The sequence below is a fragment of the Corvus cornix genome, chromosome 1 (genome assembly GCF_000738735.6).
Source record: "Corvus cornix cornix isolate S_Up_H32 chromosome 1, ASM73873v5, whole genome shotgun sequence".
NCBI lineage: Eukaryota > Metazoa > Chordata > Aves > Passeriformes > Corvidae > Corvus > Corvus cornix.
In genome coordinates, this window is record NC_046332.1 from 47,068,936 (window position 1) to 47,095,225 (window position 26,290).

At 39.6% G+C, this 26,290-nt stretch overlaps 1 protein-coding gene across 4 annotated transcripts in view; it reads left to right on the plus strand.

The window, feature by feature from the left end:
• WASF3 (WASP family member 3) overlaps window positions 1–18,100 on the plus strand; it is a 65,689-nt gene extending 47,589 nt beyond the window's left edge. For 3 of the 4 annotated variants that reach the window (XM_039565585.1, XM_039565592.1, XM_039565579.1), the window contains 7 exons: window positions 1,382–1,516; window positions 4,367–4,520; window positions 5,393–5,510; window positions 9,956–10,131; window positions 12,591–12,854; window positions 14,451–14,806; window positions 15,527–18,100. In XM_039565585.1, the coding sequence (XP_039421519.1) occupies window positions 1,382–1,516; window positions 4,367–4,520; window positions 5,393–5,510; window positions 9,956–10,131; window positions 12,591–12,854; window positions 14,451–14,806; window positions 15,527–15,684 (1,361 nt within the window). In that variant the 3' untranslated portion in view covers window positions 15,685–18,100. Of the gene's footprint in view, window positions 1–1,381; window positions 1,517–4,366; window positions 4,521–5,392; window positions 5,511–9,955; window positions 10,132–11,752; window positions 11,920–12,590; window positions 12,855–14,450; window positions 14,807–15,526 lie in introns of all 4 variants that reach the window. The other variant, XM_039565601.1, reaches the window with a different exon arrangement.
• Window positions 18,101–26,290: the final 8,190 nt, after the last annotated feature.

The following is a 26,290-nucleotide window of genomic DNA, read 5'->3' on the forward strand; positions in this document are numbered from 1 at the left end:
GGACTGGGGCATAAAGAGAGTCAAACTGTGGATGAGTATGCCTAGTTCTGTGGGAGGACTGGGAAAGGAAGGGCCATGCACAATGATCTGTGCATCAAGGAGGGATTTGGTTTATCATGTGGCACCTTCTGTCCACTGTAGCACTTTTAGGGAAGGGCCTGAGGCTTCAGATCTGTACTAGGCACTGGTGAGGTCACACTTTGGAGTACTGTGTCCAGTTCTGGACCTCTCAATTCAGGAAGGACATTGATGTGCTGGAGCAGGTTCAGAGAAGGGCAACAAAGCAGGTGAAGGGTCTGGAGCACAAGTCTGTGAGGAGCAGCTGAGGGAGCTGGGGGTGTTCAGCCTGGAGAAAAGGAGGCTCAGGGGAGACCTTATCACTCTCTACAACCGCCTGAAAGGAGGGTGTAGCCTGCTGGGTGTTGGCCTCTTCTCCCAGGGAACAAGTGACAGGATGAGAGACATAGTCTTAAGTTGTTCCAGGAGAGGTTTAGGTTGGACATTAGGAGGAATTTCTTCACAGAAAGTGTGATTAGATATTGGAATGGGCTGCCCAGGAGATTGTGGAGTCACCATCCCTTGGAGGTGTTTAAGGAAAGACTGGATGTGGCACTTGATACCATGGTCTAGTTGACCCTGATGGTGTTTGGTCATAGGTTGGACTCAGTGATCTCAGAGGTCTTTTTCAACCTTATTGATTCAGTGATTTGATGATCTGGACTGGACTGTCCACTCTCACAGTGACTGAGAACATAGAGCATGTGAAAGGGAGGCTGAAAAGGTTGTGCACTAAGTCCAGTGTGGCCATGGGTAAATGTGGTCAGTGCCCTCTGACCCTCTCTCAAATGACACCAGGGACAGCAACATACGCACTCGGCATTTGTAGAGATAAGTGGGCTGCCTTGCAGGAGAATCCTGATTTTGATCTGTTTCACTCTGCTTTAATTTTGATGTTGGCCTGTGCTTATGCTTAAAATTAAATCTTAGCTACTATGGATTGCAAGATTTTAATTTCAAAATGTACTTCAGAAGCTTTTATGGACTGCAGTAACTCTAGGCCTTTTCATCACAGAGGCAGGTTTTAATGCTTAGTTGTCTGTCAGTTGGCACTAGTTCAGTTACATAAGGATTAGAATTTTTAAGTCTCCCTGTGTTTTTAAGACGACTACTAACCAGGATGTCCAGAAGAATCAGGCAGAATTTATGATGTATTTTGACATTTTTGTACAAATCTGTTGCCCCAAATTTTGCTGCATGACAAACTGCGCTGTTCTAATCCTACAGCTACTGTGTTTTATTATACTTCATGATATTGAAGCCATTTGTCTTGTGTTTTGTAAGCCACTAGCAAAGGGATTTCCTTGTCTATTTTCTTACACAGGCAAACATGCTGAAGACATATTTGGTGAATTGTTTAATGAGGCCAACAGCTTCTACATCAGAGCAAATTCCCTCCAAGACAGAATTGATCGCCTTGCTGTCAAAGTCACCCAGCTGGATTCAACAGTGGAAGAGGGTAGGTAATTGCATGAAAGCATTGAGCCAGAAGTGATGTTGACAAGACAACAGTATTTAATTGCACAATAACCTCTGTCTTTTCAAAGTAATCCTGTGCCGATATTTCATCTTGTTGTCTCAGTAAGGCAAGCTGGGAATAATCACTTTAGAAGAGCAAGTAAAAATATTCTTGAGTCAAGAAGCCCCTGTAGTAATGGAGCTATTAAGCTGCCTTTTTCACAAGGAAAACTTTGAGGTTTTGAGTGTAGTAAATCATAAATGAATAAATATAGACCTTACTGGAAGTAAGTCAGAATATTGGAAAAGGTTTGAGACACTGGGTGTCCCTGTTAATTTCAGGGTAGGGTAGTCACAAAGTACATTAGTAGTATCTGTTCTGTGGTCGTCAAAGATCTTAAAATACTCTGTATCTAAACAAGGTACTTTGTTTGGATGAACTAGGTGAAATTTTTTAGGGGGTTCTACTCACTAGAAACTGTATTTCCTTTAAAAATATTTCCTGCTTCTGCGCTTGGTCATTCACTTCATAAATACACAGTAAAACCAAAGGATTTAAGTGACATCATTATATTGTTTGAAAGCACTTACTTGGGTAGATAAAGCATTTCTCTGTCTAGCTTTAGAAGCTGTTAACATGCATCTTGGCTTCCATGCTACATGTCTGAGCCAGCCACTGCATATACTTCCTGTTTAGATGATTCCTGACATTTACTAAAATGTAAAAGCTTTTTGTATCAGGACAATAGGGTAATATTGACTCAGTAGTAGTTAATGCTGCTTGTGATATGCAGTTCTCATCTTGGTTTTGCTACTGTTTTTTTTTTTTTCCTCTTTTTCCCCCCCGTCTTTTTTTTTTTTAAGTGCCTCATTAATGTCTCATTAGTGTTATACAGTACCACCCAGGTAGTTTTCAGAGTTTGGAGAATAATTAAAAGCAATCTATTGGAAGAGGAAACTAGTGTATGGACTGAGAATTTAATCAGTGTTTATTTTAAATTGACAGCAGTTGTTACTCTTGCATTGCTAATCATGCTTCATATTAATAAGCTGTATATACAAACTGCTGTCACCTTAGTGTCAGTAGTAGATTTTCTTAGCTATTTCACTGTAGAAGTTGAAGTCTATAATAATTCATTGTACTGTCAGAAATAGTACGTTTCTGGATAGCTTCGGCATTTAAGCAAAATGCCAATTGCAACATTGTTTTAAAAAGCCCTTCAGATTTGATTGCATCAGTGATTTCATATATTCTTAGCTATGACTAATACAGTGTATTTAAAAATATTTAATATACATAATACTACAGCTGAAAAAAACATTAAAATAATTGAGGTTAAGCTTTCAAAAGCATATAAATAACTTACTCTAAAAATCCCCAGAAAAAGGTTGTTTTTTTTTTTTACTCTTTTGAGTGTCTTCCTATAAACAAGGATGAAACAATTCAGATACATACATCTAAAAAAATCTGCCTGAAAAACCTTATACTTACAGGCAGGTTTAAATAGAAACTACTGTCAAAAATGGTGTTTTGATACTTTATATGATGTGAATGGGGGAACGACTACTAGACAGGAATTATTCTATTTTTAATTTTTTGCTATTGTAAAACTTACAGAAGAAACTCAGTAGTTCTTGGAGTCAGATGCAAGACCTCAGCACAGATAACAAAAATAGTTGGGCAGAGAAGTCTGAGTGGGATTTGGTGTCCCTCATGACAAATGATAACAGTGCAAAATTTCATCCCTTTTTCTTTTTTCAGGTCTTTACTGTACTACATTTTTGGCCATTACTGTTCAGTTACCTTGTGAAATTTCTCACAGTTTGTCCTTGAGACTCAATAAATTAGATGAATGGGCAAGAAATATTACATAAAGTGTCAGTGGGAATAAAAAGACACTAAGCCAGTGCATTTTGTTTGCACAAGTCCTACAGCTTGCACTCCTATAAAACACTTGGATTAAATCCAGAAGAGGTCAGTGTAATTGTAGACAACCCAGTGAAGACTTCAGCATCCTGTTCGACTGCAGTCTAAAACCTGTATTTCAGGGTGCTTAGGAGTGGAAGATGGTATCAAGAGCTTACTGCCACTTTTAAATTGTGATTGGCCTTTACCTGGGTCTTCTCTAACAATGATTGCTGCATCTCATGAAAACTTAAGAGTGAAAGAAAGTCCTGATAAAAGTGAAAGGAACAATTAAAACTAACTTAAATCTTTCATTTGAAAAGGAAGAATGAAAAGCCTGGTATTGTTTACCCCAGGGCTGTGTATGAGAAGTGCAAGTATTTCTCTCTGTAGAGACATGAGGAAAACTTTAAAGTAAGGAGTGTTCAATTATATGGGAAGACTTAGAAGTTGAAAGAGAGTAAAGTAAGTGGAATTCTCTCTCACAGGAGGTTGTTGCAGCTGTAATTTAATTATACTCAGAATGGGCTAAATGTGTATGGATACCATGTGTAATTATAAGACACACTGTGTTAGAGGAATACCAGACCTTGTGTTTTCAGTCTTGAAGCCAGTCTTTCTGCTGTTAGAACTCCATGATAAACCTCATAAAAACGGGAAGTTGTTGAACATCTGCATGTGACAGCATTCTTGCATCATCTTCCAAGACACAGTCCATGGTCCCATTATTATAAGTGAGGTTCTGGACCAAGTGGGACTGAAATCTGTTTTATTGTGGTAATTCTTACATGCCTTTGCACTTAAATATCAGGATTGTCCACTAAGGAAAAACCTGTCTTTCTATATCTTGCTGAAAATATTTCAAATAATTAGTGAAAAATGGATGTTGTTTATCCACTTCCATTTGTTTCAGACCTGTGGTAAATGTATTTCTGTTTCTAACAGTATCCTTACAGGACATCAACATGAAAAAAGCATTCAAGAGCTCAACAGTTCAAGACCAGCAGGTAGTTTCAAAGAACAGCATTCCGAACCCGGTGGCTGATATTTATAATCAAAGTGACAAACCACCACCTCTGAATATTCTTTCACCTTATAGGTAAGGAAATATTGATTGTTTACATTCTTGTACTTGGCCCTTTATTTCCTAATTGTATGCAGTGAATTATAGCAGAAGGGAAATGCTATATTGATTACTGAGATTTGATTTTTCAAGGACTTCCTTGTTCATGGAAACAAAAATTGCTATTGACACACTTAAAATTGTAAGTCATACATAACAAAAATCATCATATTTCAAGACAAGTTGTACATGGCAGCACAGGAATCAGAGAACATGGGCCATTGATTATGTAAAAAAGTGAAAAAATTAATACACTAAACTGGCTTCCTTGGTGTCTTTATCCAGAAAGTTGTATTTGTTGCTTTTGTCTTCTCACTATTCTCCCTCTTGTCCCCAACATATACACAGGTGTGCATACAATCTGTACCCTTCCTTTTCCTGGTTACTTGCTGGTGAACAGAAGAGCAGCAAGCAGGACTGTGTTTTCTGTTTCCTTTTCCCAATTCCATTATTGTTGTTCATGAAATGAATGCAATTTGTCTGAAGGGTTGTGGACAACAGGGTTTTACTGTGTTCTTCAACTTTTGAGAGGTACTACGTTGTGAGGTGTCTGTATAAAATTCAATCTGCAATAAATAGATGTATTTTTTAAGAATGGTATATCAGAGCATTTCTAGTGTATTTAATTTTTAAGAATTTTTAATTGGAAGGTAAATTTGTAGGCTTTATGACTGAAGGATGTGCTTTTTCTGCTGCTGCAAACAGTGGTGGTACTTGTTTATGGACATCCAGTTAGTAGGGGTTGTTATTGATCAGCTTGAGGCTTGGATGATCATCAAAGGTAAGTTTTCTGTATTTAAAACATACTAATTAATGTATTTTTAGCTTTTCTTCTGCTGTTTTTCCAGGGATGATAAGAAAGACGGATTGAAGTTTTATACCGATCCTTCCTATTTTTTTGATCTTTGGAAAGAAAAAATGTTACAAGATACTGAAGATAAGCGAAAAGAAAAGAGGAGACAAAAGGTAAAAGCAGAAACATAATAGCACATTTGTACATTACAATTTTATGTGCAGTTGTCCAGGCATAAAAATTGCCAGGTCATACTTAGTTTGTGTGCATGGAAAGACTGTTCCTCTTTGTGTGGCTGTAGATTCAGAGCATTCCATTTTTATAGCTTATCCTGTCTATTTTAAGAAGGCAGCAAATTGAACTTTAGGAGCACTGTAGTTATCTTCCAAGATACTTTCTTGAATCCTTTGCCAGTATCTGCTTATTGGTACCCAGAAAAATGGCCTTGTTGTGCTCCAGAAAAAGACATTGTAATAGGAGAGGAAAGGAATTGGAATTACAGCGTTTTCCATTCTGACTTCCCATTTTTTCCATTCTGATTTTAAAGGAAAAAATACAGATGCTCTTATAACAGTTTATAAAATGACTTGAACATTTCTTTATTCCTTTAGAATGATTTCTACAAAACTATGTATTTAAGTTGCCTTTAGACTTTATCTTAGGGCAACACATCCTGCTTATTTCCATACGTGGTATATTTTTGTAGATTTTAATTGTCTTCTTACAGTCTACAAACCAAATGCAAATATGCTCAATGCCAATCATGTAGGATTATAGCCATACATCACAGAAATACCCCTTGATAAATTCTAGCTGAAGTTCTATTTGATTTGATTAAATATATGCCAAGTCCACCTAAGAAGAAAGCAGCATAGACTTGAGTTTGCATGGATGCAATTCACTTTGTGACAGGAAGAAATCTCAGTTTTAGCTTTCCAGAAGATGGTCTGCAAATGAGCATTTCATGATCTGGGTCCCTTAGAGAGCAGGATGGTTTGGGTGAGATGTCTCCCAGGCACACTTTGTTCCACAGGTTGCTGAGCCAAATGTCCTTTTTCTTTTGTTCTTGTCCTTATGATAGCAGAATCCAGAGCATTTGTTAACAATTTGGTAGCTGAACTTAAATTTTCAATCTATTAAATGAGAATTCTTTACTCAATTTGTACTCTGCAGAAGCACAAAACTTGATAGATGTTGAGGAACTGTGCAAGTGAAATGAATGTGTATTGTTTAGCAGATTACAAGCTAGACATCCACGTGCCCTCCTACTCAGCTGATGAAATGCAGCTAGTTTTTAGCCTCAATTTTTCAGGTGCTCAGTGAAATCTGAGTGAGTCCCTGCACCAGAGAATCAGTTTTCCAGTATTATTTTGGTAATTTGCCCTAAGTGCTGAAGCTGTTGCAGCAGGAGGTTTGTGAGTAGTTTAGTTTTCTTGCCTCAAATACCATGCTTTTTGTTTCTGTATACACTTTGATTGAAAAATTCTAACTGGCTTCCTCTGATTTGGCTCCTTCAGGTAAACTTTTTTCTGAAGAAAACTGTAATTTTGATTCTTTAAAATCTGTGTAGTCAGTTTGTTTTCCTTTCAGTAGATCAGTGTCTGAGAGTTCAATGTAGTTTTGACTTGGTACGTATCAGTAGTATTCTGAATTGAATGACTGTAGGTGGGGCAGTTGTAACAAAGGAAAGTTGTTCTAATTTGCTTTTTATTGTTCCTGCTTTTTATCTGAGAATAATTAGCTATTTAAACAAGTAAAAATTTTAAAGTTTGGAACACTTGTATCTCAGAAATCATTCTTGATTACTTGTGTTTTGATAGGATTTTATAAATTTGTGCCTCTTGCTTCCAGTTGTTTGAAAGTATTGAAAATACTTTCTGAAGCTACTTTCTGTTACTAGCTCTTAATTCTTTATTAAGATGCTTGTAATATCATTTGCTAATTCTTGATGCAAATACCAAACTTAAAATTAACTCAACCTTATTTGAAGGCTCTAATATGTTTTGTGTTTGCTGAAATAATTTCCTGACAACTTCAATGATGTACCTGTTTTCTGGCTTGATCTACAGCACCCACTTGTCTGCCATAGCTTCTATTACACTTGGTTTAAAAAAAGTAACTCCTCTTAATATTCCTTTAATTTCCTGAGAAATATTTCAAACTGTAGTTATCTAGAAAGGCTTCAGCTCTCCTAGAACTCTGTCATCTTTGCCCTGGGTAGTAAAGCTAGAGCTGTCACCATTGTCAAGGGCATGAAACTGCTACTGGAACAATTTAAAATTACTCTTAGAGGTATATTTAGCTTTGTCAGCTGCTACTAATAGGGCTGCCCCACTGTTTTGGAAGACATTTAATGTTTTAGAGATGTATCGATACAGTATTCAATCAAAAAATCACTACCAGTAGGGTTTAGTACTGCTTGAGTAAAAAGGATTCCAGTGTATTTATTCATTAGCATGCATACAGATGCTGGTCTGGAACAACCTATCCAGCTGAAATCTGATCCAATTAAAACCAGCTAAGCTTTGTGTTTGTTTTTTGTTGTATATACATCCATATGTATTTACCTTTTCATAAAAAACCAATGATCTCTTTAACCTTTTAAATAGTAAGCAGTAACTGTAAGCAGTCATGTAAGCACTCGTGGTTGTACAGGAATTGTATAAAAATGATTGTCTTCTCAGTGGCATCAAAAGGTGGATATTTATTTTATTTAGAATCTTGCAAGAAATATGTAGTTGTGACCCCTAAATGACGAAATTATTGTTCTGAAAGAAGATAAAACTAAGCGTTTTTGATGAACCAAAAGGCTTACTTGGTCTTTCTCCTCAAATCTAACAAGACTCAGTAACAAAATCTTAATAAATGAATCAGGATAAAAGTCACAAATTAAAAAAACCCAAAACAGTTGTAGCAAGTAATTGAAAAAGACAGATGTAAAGCTTTTAACAAGCATATATGCAATCATGGCAATTAGAAAAACTTCATATATTTAAAATAAAGCATGACTGAATCTGTGTCCTTTCTGCTCCAAATCCTATATTGGCAGAATTTGATGTGAAAAAGTGGTTATCAAATGTAAAAAGGGTGTGATTCTAAAAAGTTTGTGGAGGAAAAATATTTTGGGAGAACTGATGAAGAACCAAGATGATCATCTTTATTTAACATAAATCAGTCCAAAAATCTGTTTACTGTAGGAATGAGCAAGAGTTGTCAAAACATTTTGGTGTTGAAGTCTTTCCTGTCATTCTTAATGTTAGCAGGATCAGCAGGTCCCTCATGCAAACATGCACGAATGAGCGAGAGATCCAAAACAGGGGCAAATAAGCCATTTGGTAGGTTTTTGTTAGTTATGTAATGCCAAATATTATTTCAGAATTATTTACTCAGCGCTGTTCTACAGTTGGAGTAAAAAACCTGTGTTCATCTGTGATGCACTTTTTGTTGAGCTAGCTTTCCAACTCTTATCCCCTACTTTGCAGGTCTAAATTCCAGGGAAAGGCTTGCCTGCCAGGGTTTGACCGAGCTCTTCTCTCAATACAGTTCATTGACTGCATCCTCAGAATAGCAATATAGTTCTTTCATGAGAAATTATTTTTCTAGCAGCTAAAAGCCTAATGCCAACCTACTGATAGAAAAAACATGTATTCTAAGGTGTGGGTTCTAGAGCTGATTAAAAAAACCCCTATGAACTCATGAATACTGAGAAAAGGAGTAGCAGATAAATACCCTTCTCAGTCTGAACTGAGCAAACTTGTTCATTTTTTGTGCTGAAGCACCAGTATGAGTTTTATATTCATACTGAGTAGTCAGAAGTAGGTGAGGACAACATTTCTGAGGTGTGAAAGCATTGAGACCTGATATTAGGAGATCTTACTATCAGTGAGGTAAAGATAAATAAGTAACATAAACACTGACATTGGTTGAGCCTGGGGTTATACTGAAAAATATAGGCAGACAAGTTTGCCATGAACCTATCAAGCTGTAATATACTGCTGGCCTGGGTATTACTGGCTCACTGCAGAGAGAATTAGTGTAATTTATTTTTATGTAAGATAATGGGAAACAACGATGAGGAGAAAGTAGGAGGAATTTCGGTAGCTAATCATATTTAAGGAGGGAGAGGAAGTTAAACAAAAGTAATTTCACATAGACTATGGAATAGGAAAGTGTGTCCTTCTCCATACTTCCCCAGGCCCTCTTGATTGTGACCCTAATGAATAACCCTGAGCTTATTTAACATTCTCAGAAGTTTGATTTGCAGGAGATAAAATTACAAGTGCTTCAGGGTGGTCTAAATAAAAGACATGATGTCAGAAGAAGTTAAACTTTCTGGCTTTTAAAATTGGTCATATTTCTGTATTACAAAAACCAGTAGATTGGTATCACAGTAGCACATGTATCATACAGAACAAAGGCAAATCAAAAGTCCTGCTGCTAATGAAGTTCGTAGCATAAGGAGATATTCTTATTTTCAGTGCAGAGAAATTATATGAAGACTTGGCTTCATCTATAAATCTGGTCTTATTTTCATGCACTCTAACTGCATTTTAACCAGCTTTTTTCCTTTCCTTTTTTCTCTCTCTTTGCATGCTTTATTTCTTTTGTTTGGCATTAGGAGCAAAAGCGTATAGATGGCACCACCCGTGAGGTGAAAAAGGTTAGAAAAGCCAGGAACAGACGCCAGGAGTGGAATATGATGGCATATGACAAAGAGCTTAGACCTGACAACAGGTTGTCTCAAAGTGTGTACCATGGAGCATCTTCCGAGGGATCACTGTCCCCAGATACTAGGTCTGTTTACAGCAAAGCTGTTTGTTATACCACAGTTGTATGTTCAGCAATACTGAGTAGAATTAGGTGTTTCTACAGGATGGGAATAGTTAGACAAAACATACAATGCATGTTTAAAACATTCTTTTCAAAATTATTTTAAAGCATAAATGACATAACAGATTCTGTAATGATTTTTTTCTTCCTCAGCGTCACATGAGCATTTTGTCACCGTAATGTCATGCACTGCAGAGGAAGAAGTGTTTGCTTTCTATTTGATCTTCAGTAGCTGTAGTTACAAAAGCATTTAATCCTCTACTAGATAATGTCAGTAGCTCTTCCTTAGTGTCTCATTTGTTGTTTGGTGCTCTGCTGGTAGCTTAATAAATATTTTTCTGTGATCTACTCAGTCGAGAATACTTTTGCCTGTAACAGAATGCTTCAGTGGGAGAAGAGTTCAGCTATTGATGTTACATTAGTCTAAAAAGCAAGCTACAAAACCAGATGAGATGTTATTGCTTGAAATAACAAAAATCTCTGCTTAGAGATACGCAGCAGAATTCATCTTCATTGACTGAGATTCCCTTTGAGCTCAGTGGGAGTTACTTGATGTGCATTGAAATCTTAGTTTTTTCGCTAAGCTGGTCTCTCCAGAGGATTTTCCCACTTATTTTATTTCCTCTGTCTGTTGTGATTAACTATTATAATAAAGATAGAAATAATAGAGTCCACTGGAAAAAGTGTTTAAATTGTTAAATGGCCAGGTTGAGGAGGTAGCTACCACTGCAAGAATATGGACTGCTAGCTTTAGTCCACTGTCCAGTGGGGATTACTTTTAAAAAAAACCTACTCAGAACTTTGTAACACTGTGGTCTTTGTGAAAAGTAATGACCTTGTAATTGAAACATAGTATTTGATATTGCTATTGGTCGTTGAATAATGTATTCGACTCCCTGCCTGTCTGAAAACCTTTGTTTGTTTTTGACAGTTTCTAATGCAAACCTTTTGTCTCCTATTAGTCTTAATGAAGCACTGCAGACTGACAAAGCTTTCCATAGGTTGATCTAGTAAAAGAGTAAAAGGTGTGGATTTTTTCATCAGGAGATCTGTTTCACACTATTTGAGTCTTTTTTTTTTTTTTTTCCTCCGATTTAACACCTTGCTTCCAGGATTCCTGAGTTTAAATTATCATGTAGAAGTGCTTTGTTTTTTTCTCCCTGCAGTGTCAACATGTATTTGGCTGTTTGTAGATATCTGCGGTATTTGCAGTCTGTAGGATTTTTTTCAAGCAGAAATTGTAGGATGCATCTCTGTGTTGGATTTTGATGTTGTGGCATGACAGATACCTTGTATTTATATAAGCCTTTCATATTTTATAAATTATGGGGTGTTTTACATTTCAGTAAATCAGATATCTGAGATTGAATCCTGAAGTCTGTTTCATATCCATGAAGGGTTAATTCTGCGAATGATAGTGAAGAGAAGGCTTTTCTAAAGTACAAAAAAACCCCAAAAAACCCAAACAAAACCGCTCGTATTTCTTACTGTTTGCTAATTGTAAGACGTAAGCATTAAATGTTGACATCGCAGTGTTTGGACTGTGTCAATTTACAATGTATTTGTTATACTTATTGTACTTTAGAGAGAGAAACACAAGCTGAATCCAAACAGAAACCAGCAAATTAATGTGAGAAAAGTAAGAACAAGAAAAGAAGAGTGGGAGAGAAGGAAAATGGGCATTGAGTTCATGAGTGACGCAAAGAAAATGGAACAGGCAGGAAGCATGAAAGAGGACAAAATGCCCAAAGGGTTTGTTATTTTGTTTTACTCAAAGCCCTGGCTTTTTGTTGCTTACCTTGCTTCCAGTCTCACAGATAAGTGCATCAGTTTACTGTGTTCACTAAAAGCCAGGCTGCACCATTGTTCATTACTAAAACAAGTCTTCACAGTAATGGGATGAAAAGATACTTTTGCTCCCTCTCTTGGGCTTATTTGACAGAGCATCCTAGACTTTGTATCTTTATGAACTCTCTGCTCAACTAATACTTACATTTCCCAGTTTCTTTAAGCCTTTCCAACAAAATTAATTGTGCAAGGAAAATAAAAAGCATTTTCTAACTTTTGAAATTGGGTTTCTCTTCATTGGTGAAATTTGTACTTCTGCATAATTGCAAGTGCTTGTAGTATTGCTTTTCTTTTTCTGCTGCCATCGTTAACTTGAGGCAGGCTGGTAAGTATTATAATTTCCAATACTGGACTGTCAAAATCATTGACAAAAACCATAAGCTTCCTTATGGCTACTAAAATTCTTGTGCTTTCTGTGGACTTAAAAGGGAGCGGTGCTTGATAAATCGGGGAGTCCTCTTGCAAGGAAAATAATGCTGATTGTATTCTTTTTAGCTTTTTTTGTCAGTTATTTAGATAATGCCCGGTTACACTCACATAATCTGTTCTTCTGCATCAATTTACTTTAATTTTAGGTCCCATGCATCTGATGTTACAGATTATTCTTATCCTGCTACTCCGAATCATTCCCACCATCAGCAGATAGCAATGCCGTCATATGGAGCAGGAGATGGTCCCCAGTACATGGCAGCATCCCAAAGCCATGAGCACGAATACAGACCACCCTCCACCACTGTACGACACGCCACTTTGAACAGACCTCAGCAACCACCTCCACCTCCACCCCAGCCTTCAGATGGCCAGCACAGCTCAGTACCTGTGGTACCAGCAGAATATGGGTAAATCTCCTGATTTATTCCAGTGGATTCTTGGCAAAACCAGAGGAATGCACATTTTTCATAACTATTGTAATGTGTAATGCATCAAACAAAAAGACCCCAAATACACTAGTTACATCCTTGGGGAGGACAGAAGAAAATTGGTATAATTTCTATGTATGAACTGAATTTAAGTGAAGAAATAGTGAAAGCAGAAATAACCAAGTGTGTATTGAATATGGTGAAGTCAGCGTGGTTGTAAAATATTAAGGGTGCCTATTACAATATTGAAGAGGGAATAATTTTCCTTTAAAGTGGAAAGTAGTTACAGGATAATTTGGATAATACTTTAAACTTCAGGAAATGTGCAGAAAGAGTATTGTTGATTGTGGCAGTCTCTCCTGCATCCCTGAAATGACTTTTTAGAGGAGCTTGTGATCGAGTTGGAAGGGGTCTCCTCAGACACAAATTCCATACTGCCACAGGAGGAATGCCACTTTTTAATTCAAGATAAGAGATTTATCAAACCCCTGTGTAGATACTTTGCCTGAATGCATTCTGAAGGAAGGCTTGCTCCAGACTACTGGTTCTCCTGTAGCAACAAAACATCTGTTTTCTAATGAGTCTGTGTCTGTCCTTTTGTGTAAATAGCTTAAACTTTCAAGTTGTAACCCCAGGAAAGCTGTAGTCATTCTTGCCTGTATTGTTTTATACTATGCAGGCCAAGGTTTGTCATCCTTGCTTGATGCATCCTGGGATAGCATTTGCCTGATTCATGGCTATCATGCTGCAGATGACTCAGTTAGGAGTGACTGCTCCAGCCTGCCCTTTCTGTGTTGTTTCCAGTGTGTAAGACATTGTTGTGCTTAGTCCTCAGGTCCGTGACCATTGTCGGGGTGTTGCAGTTGTCATACATTGGCATGTGTCACTCAGTGTCATCAGTCACTTGGTTCAACTCCTGTCTCCTGTATCTAGTTCTTTACCTACTTCAAAACTTACAAATTCTCATCTGTTTTCTGCTTAAGATTTCTTCTGATGACATTTTAAGAAAGAAATGAGCTCTTCCCTGTGCTTCCTATTTAAAGAATCAATCAAATATATCAATTTAATTAAATGGTATTTAAACTGATAAACTTAACCGAAGAAGCACATGAGATACATTTACCTTTGGGTAAATCTTTCCTTTCATACTTTCCATTGTTCTCCATGTCTGTGTCCTCTGTTGTCTCTTGGCCTTCTATGGAACTGAAGGGCATAGTCTGCAGTTTTCTTAGTCCCTTCTTCATTGAAGACTTAGTACTTAACAGTCCCACAGAGTAGAAGTTTAATAATAAATGCAGCTTTATACTTAACTAGGCAGGAGAATTAAGATAAAAAGCTCACTTTGTAGAGTGCTGAAAGGATATTGTCTTTAACTTCAACATTTGTCTTAAATCTCAATGTATCACCAATATTTGACAATTCATACACATATAATCACTTGCATATTTAAGCCACTAGTTTAAATTGCCTTTGATTTTTGTTTTACCTGAGGTTGGATGAGTGTAGTTTAAGGGGCGATGATTCTGTAAGTCCTAACTCTGAATGCATTAAATATTTTTGTTCTGTTTTATATAGGATGCTCCCTGCTCAGATGGTGGATTATTACAATCCTACAGGTCCTCCCCCTCCGCCTCCCCCCCCTATGATTCCTTCAGCACAAACTGCATTTGTCAGTCCCCTTCAGCTTCCTGTGCCACCTTCCCATTCCGGACTGGTGACTGGCTCTACATATGCAGCTACTCATCCTCCTCCTTCTGGTGGGCTTGTTGTCACTGCTCCTCCTCCTCCCGGCCCACCTCCTCCCCCTCCAGGCCCACCTGCTGCAGGTGCATCCCTCTCTTCCTCCCCCATGCACGCTCCTCCGGCGTCGGAGGCGAAGCAGGCACCGATGAGCGATGCACGGAGCGATCTTCTGGCTGCCATCAGGATGGGTAAGTGCACACTGAGTTTTAGGTATTCCTTTTTTTCAATGAGAGCATCGTGTTTTCCACTGAAATGAGTCTATGGCTTCTTTTCCCAGCTGGGCAGATTTCACTAACCATAGGTACCTACCACACACCTGTTCTGACATTTGTCAGCCATGATTCTGGATCATTTTCTAACGCCTAAAGATGCACAGCTTTGTCAGGCATGTTCTAGGGTTTGTGTGGACATAATCTAAAGAAAACAGCACTTGTGTTCATTATGTAAAGTGCCAGTAGATGCACGTGGATTTTTGCTTCTGTTCAGAAGAACTGAGTTACCCAACACCAGGCTTCAGCCCACTGATTTTTCAACCAGTGACTAATGGCTCTTCCTGACCTGGCTTACAATATGGAGCTGTAGGTCTAATGGTATTTCCAAGTACAGTTTTGAAAACTTTCATCTTCAGATCAAAATGGCCTGTACAGTCTTGAATATTTAGCTTCAACATACTGTTAACAGTTTTAGAAGTCCAGAAGTATTCAGTTTCTGAGAAGTAATTCCCATCTGCCTTTTTTGTCTTTCCCTCTTCCTTGCTCAGGGAGGCTCTCTTAACTCAGTGCTTGCTTTCTTTTTTCCCGTTCTTCTTCCTGAGTATATTGTTGGAATACAATAAACTCAACACCAGCAGCGTCAAATATGAAATCTCTTGCCTGAAAAGCTTTGTCTGAGAGTAATTGTCTCTGCAGGAATCCAGCTGAAAAAGGTGCAGGAGCAGCGTGAGCAGGAGGCGAAGCGTGAGCCCGTTGGCAATGACGTGGCCACCATCCTGTCAAGGCGCATTGCTGTGGAGTACAGCGATTCCGACGACGACTCCGAGTTTGATGAGAACGACTGGTCAGATTGAACGTGGTCCAAGCCTACTGGCAACTACATTAAATACTTGGCTTCAGTGATTGCTTTCTTAGCAAGATGTAAAGCAGGACGTTGACATGTATTAAGGCTAGTGAGGGAAGTGCTAAAATTGAATTGGTATTATTCAGAATGCTGTAGCTTAGCAACTCTGGTAATAATGATGTGATTATGCTTATGCAGATCAGAAACTTGTCTTACTTTCAGTATTTACTGCATAATACTTAAGTGCCACTAAATGTAGCAACTCTTGTGCTGCGTGCAAAATATGCTGCAGTTGTTGCACTGTTACAGAACCAGCATTTTATTTTACTTTCCTGTTCTTGAAGGGATAAAATATATTTTTTTGACTTTACATCTTATTCTTTTAATCATGTAAGCAACATAGATACTTGTGAATTGGTCTGGTTGTTAGTCTTTGAGGGCAGTTAACTGTATGGCTGAGTGAAGTGTTGAGTTCCATAAATGTGACTTTTAGCTTTTTTATTAGGTACTAATTATGCCCACCTTAGTCTATTTTTAACTACTTCTGGGCTTAAGTTTTTATGCATACAGAATTGATTTTATACTATCTTCGTTTTTATCTTAAAAATGTAGCAGATGATGAAATGTATACTTTGAAAAATGAATCCACATGATCCAAGAAGAACATTTGGTGAGCAGACAGGGTATGTCTGTAACAGTACCAGCTCTAAGTTGCTGGCTGCTTGTTGAAAAGAGTGTTGGGGGGGCTCTCTGCTGGATAGCAGATGCATGTCCATGTTATAATTGAAAATGAAAATACCTGTAGAGCTTTTCAGTCTTATGATAAGGTCAACTGCATGCAGGATAGACCTGATTGAAACCCTGTGGCTATTGCAGTGCAGAAATGCTACTGTTATGACTAAATATTGGAACAGTCCAGATCTAGCAATCAGATACATTTCACAAGTATTAAACTTGGTCTTTATGCCTGTAGGTATAAATGTGTGTAAATAAGTTTTGTTGTTGATTTGTACATGTGTAGTCATGTAGCACATTTACTCAGAAGTCTTACTTTGAATGTATTTCTTTACCAGTACCCCATGGATAAAACATGGGCAGTTAAAGCAGTTTTAATGGCTGTTGAGGTACTATGCCATATATATACACACACACTTTTTTGGTCCTTTCCTAGGAATAGTTGCTGCCATAAAGTCTGCTTTGACTGTCTCTGTTTTCCTTTTTTTTTTAAAAATCAGCAGTGCAGTATTAAATATTTTTTTTTCCCTCTCTTCTGGACTCAGAGTCAGGCTGCTGCTTTGCCCAATGAGGCTTTTAAATTTTATTCATAGCAGGGGAAGAGTTCTTTCCTTACCAGATTACAGTTTTAATCTTTGTGACAGAAGTCTGTGTAATTCCAGGCCTAACATTTGGTAGAGCTCCTTTGTTCTGTGAGGCCCCCTGTCTGTTCTTAAAAGAAGTATGTAAAATAAGAAGAGAAATGGAAGGTGATTGTCTAACCTGTGTTTACACCATTAACAGTTTTAGTCCTGAGAATGTAACAGTCTAACACGATGTTTGCATGCAAACTGTTGGCTACTGCATTGCTGTTTAATCTGCATATGATGTTTCAATCTGTGGTGGCTGCCTGTATGGTAGAGGGGTAACGTGCTGCCTCAGTGCTGGTGTTAAAATTTATCACACAAAGTATGACAGATCTCTGCATAGTGGTGAGCAACCACAGCTCTTGGTAACCAGGGGCAGCTGAAGGTACTCGCTGATCTCCGTCCCAGCTGGAGCTGGTTTTGTCTTTGCCTTAAAATGCAGAGCTGAAGTCTGCTTTATTTTGTGTCCTGGGGTCTGAGGTCTGTGTGTCCACCATAGAGGACAGAAGTTAGGCTGTAGCCTGATGGTGGTTTTCATCACCGTGTGAGAGATGGCTTGTCCTTACCATCATGCTGTGCTTGCACAGTGCCCTGCAGAATCATTCTTCTGAGAGGTAGCTGAAGGTGCAACTGCGACCTCAGTGTTACATCACTGTGTAGGTACACAAGGTGAGAGCACTTCTGATGTTCTTTTGATACATGCTGAAATGAAATGTCTCAGCAGAAAATCCTTTCCAATCTACTGAAATTTGATATGACAGAAGATATATTTTACGAGCACAGAAGTTGGGTGTGTCTGAAATTTTGTAATATGTGCTTATTTTAAATAATAAGCATTAAAAAAGCAATCAGTTGTGACCAGTGAAGATAGTGTAGTAGCCAACCAGTCCTAGTAGCCGACCTGTTTTTCTGAACCTGCAATGTTGTCATTTTCCTTTTGGTATTTTATGGACGAAATGTGAATTGAATTTAGTGATGTAAACACTCTTCTAGGCTGTTTTTATCAGTTTTACCATACTTCAGGTTGTGCATAAGTAACAAATATGAATAAAATCTCACTTTTGAGCCTGTGTTTCTTTCCTTAGATTAGTAAGATTTTGCTGGTAATCTTTATCTTAACTTACCAATAAGAAAAATGAAAATGTAAGGCTTCCACATGCTGTCTATGATCCCAAGGGACCATGAGGTTCCTGGGAGGAAGGCTGGAGTCTACAAAACCAGATTCCCTTGAGGTACTGCTGCTCCTCCTGGCATCCATACTTGGTTCTTTTGCAGCCTTGATTCAAGCTCCAAGTTCCTGGCTGGCCTAAGCAGGTACGAATTTCCCTACAGGTAGCTTTAGGGATTTTTTTTTTTTTCAGTGAAATGCATTAAATGCCAGCTCTGCTTTCGGAAAGAACAAGACAGAAAATACAAGTTATATCAGCAAGTCTTCTTGCACACTTTTTTAATAAGAAGTCATTTTTGTAGGTTAGTGACACCAAGCACAATACTGTAAAATACAAGCCCATGTAGGCCTACTAGAAAAGTACTTTAAATTTAATCTTTTAATTGTAATCAGATTAAAGCCAGGAGAGGCTTTTCATCCTGCTGGGAAGAACTTATATAAACCAATTGTGTAATATAGTAGCCTAATTGTAAATTGAACAGATTTGTTTATGCATCTTAGACGCCATTGTTTCTTGGAAAATAAGTTAATCTTTATTCTGTTCAACTGAAAACTCCAGTCCCTCTGGCACTCGGTTCTTACTTCTCTCAAATTTCCCACTTTTTGATTTGAACTTAATTCAGGTAATTTAGAGCACAGACATCAATTCTACATAGAAACTGAACGTGCAAGCTTGACATTTTTTGGTTCAAAGGTTCTCTTAGTAAAGCATTTATAGCTGCTTGTTGGAGCTTGGTTGGAGTTAGGACTGAAGGTCACTCAGTATGCTGCTTCTACAGCTTTTGTGGTTGTCCTTTGAATTTTAAAGAATTTTCATGGAACTAAACTGAACTGGATTTTTGGGTATTTGAGATTTCTGTTTACCAAGATGAATGGAGAAGAAAGACACCTTTATTATGAGTAGTCATGTGTCGAAGTCATGGTGTTGAGAACAAGCTCCAAATTGAGCTCATTTGCAGTGTGCAGATGGAGTTGGGAGGAAGGGAAATGTCTCCTTGGGAAATTGGTTCTTGATCTATTTTTCAGCTATGTTCTCTCTCTGCTGGGCACTGTTTAAATAATGAAGAGGCATTCTCTTCCCCTTGAAACAACATACCTCAGGATCAGCAAAAAAGTAATTTCTAAAAATGTTTAAAATCTCACTGTAAACTGAGCTGAGTGTTAAACCTCATCATAATGAAGACTTCATTAGAATCTTTTGGCTGGAAGCTGAAGTTGCACAAATTAAATTTTGAGCTGAGGTATTAGTTCCAAGAAGTAAAAGAAAAGAACAGCTTAGGTAGAGATGGTTTTTTAGCCTGAATTTTTTTTTAAGGTGACATTACACATTTTTTCTTTTTGAAAAACCAAATAAACAAATTCAGCCTGCTGTAGTCTGCTTTGAGGAAAGGTGCTTGCCCTGAAGGGGTGTGAATTTCCACTTCTGAATCTGAAGCATTCTTGATAAGAGTGAGTCCATACACACGTAAGCGCACACATGCACCAAAGTCCAAGGATTTTTAGCATATTGAGGCAGATCTGCACTCAGGTACTTAAACACTGAGAGTGATATACAGGCGATGAAAATATGCTATGATCCCTGCTAGAATCCCTCAGGTGCTGGTGTCTGCCACAGAATAGTTGTGAGAGACTTGAGCTTATCACTGAACACCCTTCCCAGTTTCCTTGGACTTTAAAGGAAGTGTGAGTACTCCAGAAGGACTGTGGGTTCCCAACTGACCGTCAGCTTTCATTAAAAAGAAGAAGAGAAAGAACAAGAACACTGAGAAAAAGAAGTCCTTTAGGTACAAACGAGGCAGAAGGAATTTCGTATCTTGCTTTCTCTACTAGCACACAAAGCATGTCTTCTTATGTGCTGTCAAGTCTCTGAAATTTCTCTGGAGAAACGTGTTCTCATCGGTGGATGACATAGATGTGCACTCCTACAAGTGAAAAGCACTCTCAGGTTTGTGCTGGGCTGGGCTTTTCAGCTATATGGGAAGAGAAGTTCCTCCTAAGATTCTTAGCTAAATATAGTAGTCTCTTGGAGATTAATTCTTACTGCTGCAGATAGAGAACTTATCTGATTAGCCGGAGCAGGGTAGAGTTCTGTGCTTTTCTCTTGTTATGTGCAGACTGATTTAGAGATTAGAGCTGAGGGCAACTGTTTTAAGATGTCTCAGCAGCTTGTCTTAAGCGTGTTGCCTCTCTGAGTCATTGGGCATTTCAATCACTGCGCTGTCGCACCACATGGGAACTGCTCCGTTCAGCAGTCACTCGTTGCCAGTGAAGTGTGGGGTAGAGGAGGGAAGAGAGGCCTGGGAATCTGCCCGAGTAATGCCAGTTAATACTGGGCAGCCTGTCCCTTCTGTCTGGGGTAGCAACTCTGAACAGTAGTCCTGCCAAACCTCACTGAAGGGGGTGGCAGAAGTCATCTCTTTCCTCTGTTCCTGGAAATCAGGTGCTCTCTTGGTATCTGCCAGTGCTGATGAATTTTTTAGTCAGTTTCCTGAGTCATCCTGCTGTTAATGTTTGATTTCTCTAGTGAGTTTAACTTTCTAGTCCCTTACCAGTCACCTTCTCTACTTGCTGAATGGCCCATGCCCGCTGCTTGTCACCCTTCACAAACTGGATGCTGTCACCAGCCATGGTGGCAGTGCCCCTGCTTTCCTGAACTCCACAGCCCAGCACGGGCTGTCACCTGCAGCCTGTCCCTCTGCCTCCTCCTCTTGTGAGTCTCGTCCCCCTGGTTTTCAGTAGATGGTTTGCGTGTTACCAGCCAAGGATATTCCCCTTCCCTGTTTCAGCAGGACCTATGGTTTGGTTGGTTGACCATGAAGTCTTTCCCTTGAATGGATCCTTGTTCTGTGACCGTGCTGGTACCAGTGGGTGTTAAAAGGGGTGCTGCTTCAGGGCAGAAGGCTTTTCCTCTCCACAGAGGAGGATGGTGGTAGTAGGATTGTTTATCATAGGCTTAGCTTAGTGGTGAAGTGCGACTCTTCCTGAGTTCACTGCTTACTCCAACCATGCGAGGCCTCACCTTAGTCTTACTTGGGACACTCTTTCAGGTCTGTTTGTATTCATTTTCTCTCATCGGATTTTGGGGTGTTTTCAGCTATACCTGCACTGGTTTGTTTTTCTGTTCTGTTTGTGTTTCCTTCCAAATTTGGTATGCTTCCTAAAACTCTTCTTAGGGTGCCTTCACACAGCTGGCTGAACTGCTTATGGTTGCCGTTATGTTGTAATCATTATTTCTGTCTTTCAGGAAGAAGGATTTTTGTTTGTTTCATATTCTCAGAATGACGACCAAAGTAACATTTTCAAGGATGGCTGTTGAAGTTTCCCCATAAATTTATTTCTACGTGATTTGTATTTATGGCACATTTTGCTGTAACAAAGGTTTAGAAGTTTTTCTTACAGCAGATGGTGAAGTTTTTGTATTGCTGTGAAGAACTTTTGTATAGGTTCATCAAAATATGTAATGTGACTGTCGAGACTGTTAAGGTGTATAATGTGTGCAGTGCTGTGCTGCAATGTGATCTTGATTAGTTATAAACATCTGCGGTTCCTTGGGGCATTTGGAGTTTACCTTAAAATACCGGGATCCTGCTGGCTCACTGCTCCTCCCAGTACCAGTCACTGATTTGCCGTAAGTGATGCAAAGCACCACTGAGACATTTCACAAATGTTTTAAGGAAGATAAGCAAGATTGCTGCCTTGTATGCAACCATCAGACAACCATCTGCCATCAGACAAGTGTTTACCTGAAAGCAGTATCCCATTTTTGATCTTCCCCTGTACTCTGTTCAAAACCCTCAGTTATTAACATGACAACCCATGCTTTTTAAATTTTTTTAAGAGCCATCTTTATTCTATAAGTTGACATGGTCTGCCTAGAAAACTGAATTTAGGTCTACCATGTGCTTTTAAGTAAAGGATGCTCCATTCCTCTCCAGTGGTGCCTCTCCTGTCCTACATTCTTTGCTATGTTTCTAGAATTTATGTGAATTATTTATATGGCTTGATAGATTTACTTTGTACTTTGCTGAAAGAGATAATAAATCCTTTAGGGATTTTCAAACCTCGTTAAAATACACCAAATGATGAGGCAGCTGCCAGCCAGCAGCTAGAATTATTTGAGATAGGAGATGTGGGAGTTGTCTATAACATTGCTGCTTATTTACTGTGTTAGCAGAGTAAAAGCATTTAAGCATGGATGCCACACTTATGTGGGGAGAATAACAGCACAGATCTGTGGCTTTCTTCTGTCACTTAAATGGGAGGTAGGAAAATAAAGATTTTTAGGACAGAGATGGGGAGGAAGAGAAAGGTCAGGATTTTTTTTCTGTTTTAAACAATAGGAGAAAATGTTTCAGTGAAATTGATGATACTTCTCTTTGTTTTATCTCCATACAGAAGCCTCCAAATGGTGAGGCTACATTTTAACCTTTTCCCTGAAGATCACCTTCCCTATTTTATTCTCTTCACCTTATCAGCTGCAGTATGCAATGACCTTTCTCTTCAATTCAGCCATCTGCCTGCTTCAGCTTTTATTTCCTTCACTGATCAGATGAGACGTGAGGGTACAAATGGCACTGGCGGCGCTGCTGGCCTCGATACCATAATAGACTTAAGCTGACATTTTAAATAGTAAATAGGTCTTTTTTAAAATTAATGAATACAAGAATTGCTAAAGGAGTCTAGTGAACTGGTAATGTGTTCTGCTCAGCAAAACATAAAATACTCAGGGTGGTAGGATATATAAAAAGAATGTGTGGGTAAAGCACACCTCTAAAGTGCTGCTCTGTTTTAAGGCTTCCAGATGTGAGCTTTGCACAATTGCTGCAATTACCAGCCTGCTGCAGGTATTGCTTCTCTCTGGGTTTGGGCAGCAACCATTTATTCTCACTCAAGTGCTTGAATGCCAACAGGGATTATCAATGCTGTAGAAAGGATGCAGAAAAATTTGTTGCCTCAGGAAGCATATATGGAATGAAATGGAGAGGTAGTGGGATGGAAAGAACAAAATTTCCCTCTGAGAACATCAGTGGTCTTGGCAGGACAGAACTGAAGATATACAGGAGGCACCATTAATTTCTTAGCATGGAAGTTAAAGAAGATAAAGTAGAACTTGAAAGTTGTAGGTCTTGAGATCCTCAGCATGGGCACTGTCTCATCTCATCAGTCTTAATGCCTGAAACTGCAGCCTAGACAGCCCTGATGTCAGCTGGCTGGTGAGATCATGTCCAAGTGACTCAGAAGTGGGGCTCAAAGGGAGCCTGTCTGTGGACCAGGGCAAGGCAGGTGCTGGGCTTCAGTCCTGCTTCATGCAGACTAAATGCCTGGAGCTGCAGTGACAGCAGGTCTTGTGCCTACCTGCATCTGGCAGGAATTGAATTCATGTGCTGCTCCATGACAGGAATTACAGCATGGAGAAATGGAGTGAGCAGATTTGCTTCCAAAGCGCTTCTGATCCACACTAAAGTACTGGTATGGACTGCAGTGTGTGAGCAGTGCCTGTGCTCTGTGTACGACAGCCAAACAGCCCCGTTCTCATGGCTGTTCACCCTTCCTTGGCACAATCGCTCACTCCTGGTCGCTGTTCTTGCCATCCTCCAACATCATCTGTTGCTCAGCCTGGGAGAGGCAAACACCCGTATCTTTGTGCTGAATGTCTGGCAAAGTGTTGGCAGTAGCTGAGGAAGCCTTGCTAATGAGCGGGTGTTGCTGAAAGCAGCGTGGTGCAGCACCTCTCCTACGCAGCCTGAGCAGCAGCCGAAACAGCCGCCTTCTCTGGAGCTCATCCTGGCACACGAGCCAAGTAGGATTAGCTAGATAGTAAAAATCTATTGGCTGGTAATTACACTTTAGTATCTGATTTAAATACAAAGCCAGGTAATGCAGAAAGTGTGAAAATGTTTCAAAATGGTCATTCATCAGTTATGAGCTTCCTGCTCAATGAGATGGTTTTTTACCCAAGAGAGAAGCCTGGCACTTGGTTCCTGCAACGCTGCAGCGGTGGCAGGAGAGCTGCAGGAGAGCACTTGCAGCTTTTGGATCGAGCCTGCTCAATAGCTGGGAAAACACTACATGTGAGCTTCCAGCAATTCTTTGAGTCACTTTGATTGAGAAGGGACATGCCTGGAGCAGGCTTCCATTATGGACCTGCACTGGGCTTCTGTCTCATCTTGTACCCAAAGGCTTAAAATCCTGTGACAGGAATATGAGGTACTGCTGTAAGATTTCTGTCCCCTGCAGACCCACCAGGTAAGAGGGACAGTCTTTCTGTAGCAAGAGACTGACCTCCAGTGGACAAATGGGGCAGTCATAAGAGCTTGTTCTAATTAAAATTCAGCTGTATGAGGACAGAGAGAGGAGATGAAAAAGTTCTAGTAATAGAGAGAGATGTTCCTCTCTCAGTAATCGAGTCGTAGTGTGGTAAAAGTGGATGTACAGCACAATCTCAGTGCATGTGTGCCTTGGGGTGACTTTATGATGCATATCCCCTATCGCTGCTCTATGCCCAGAAATTAATTTTGTGCATTTCTGTGCCTTTAAACTGAGCCCGAGAGTGGGGAGAGGAAAATAAGCGAGCGAACTTTTCAAAGCAGTTGTTCAAGGGCACAGATACACAGACTCCTCTGCGTTCTCCTGCTGTGGTAGCAAGAGCAGAGGAAGCACCCCGCTTGCTTTTCAGCCAGCTTTCGGCTCCTCTTCTCTGGAGGGAGACGGAGAGTTGAACTTTGTTTTCCTGGGACTCCTGTTTTTCCCTTCTTCTCTTCTAGACTGTTTCAACATCAGAACACATCGGGAGAATTTTCCACCAAGGCCCCAGAATTTTACACCGACCCAGCTCCCAGGAGGAGGAGAGAGACCATACCTACAGAAGGACTCTGAAATCTTCCCAGGTTTCTCACCACAGCAAGAGGTTTTATTATTTAGCATTATTATCCTTTTCCTGTGTGTTTGTTAAATAAATAGTTTTTTGTCTCTTTCACTTTCCTCCAAGGAAAATTTCTTTTTTCCTGAACCTGGTGGCGGAGGGGTGGTTCTAACCTGCTTTCTGTCAGAGGATATTTTCCTCCAAATTTGTCCAAACTGGCACAATGTGCAACTGTGCTGACTGCTGGAGGCTCAGAGTCTCAGGGTCCTTGACAAACTTGGAACAAAGTGCTCTGAAATGTAAAACTGCCATGAAGCTAAAAGGACTGGAGTAACAAGGTCTGACAGCTGAGGAACTTATTGCACCTTTGCTGAGCTCCTGCCTGTAAATGTCCTCAAAAGTCCCCTGAGCCTGCCCTGTTTGTGAGGTGATGTGACTTTGCACAAATGAAGAGGAGGCCTCCAAGAAGTTAGGAGAGGGATGTTAATTGCAGCAGATGTTAATGCTGGATGTTTTAAACTTTTCTTTCACAGAATCACAGGGGGCTTGAGGTGAGAAGGAATCTCTGGAGGTTGTCTGATCCAGCCACCCTGCGCAAGCAGGATGACCTAAAGCTACTTGCCCAGGACCATGTCCAGCTGGCTTTTGAGTATCTCCAAGGAGTGAGACTCCACAGCATCTCTGGGTAACCTGTGCCAGTGCCCAGTCAGGATCACAGTGAAAGAGCATTTCCTGATGTTCAGAGGGAACCTCTGTGTCATTTTGTGCTTGCTGTCTTCACTTGTGTGCTTAAGCCCTATAGATGCTGCCCATCAAAGCTTAGTAACTGTGTTGCTGTAAAAGCAATGCTTGAGTTAAAAATCTTGTGAGTTTCTCTTACAGAGAAGATTATGTATGACTAGAAGTGGATGTGCTGTTCAGCTTCTGAGTAACATGGTAATAAAAATCACTAAAGAATGAAGCTAGTTGCACAGCAAGTTTCATCATCAGACTTCCAATGGCTGGAGCTGAGCCTAATATGAAACCAGAAAACCTCGGCTGTTCTTCTCCAGCCTTGCTTGGGTGATGTGCTTTGAATTTCACCACACAGTGAGGTTTTTTAATGCCTATCAGCAGCCTAATGAGAAATAATCTGAGGGCCTTGTTGGGTTTGATAAGGCTGTTTTTCAAGGAGGTGAGAGTTTTGTGGCTGTCTTTCAGAAAAGGACTGGAGGGTCAGAGCAGG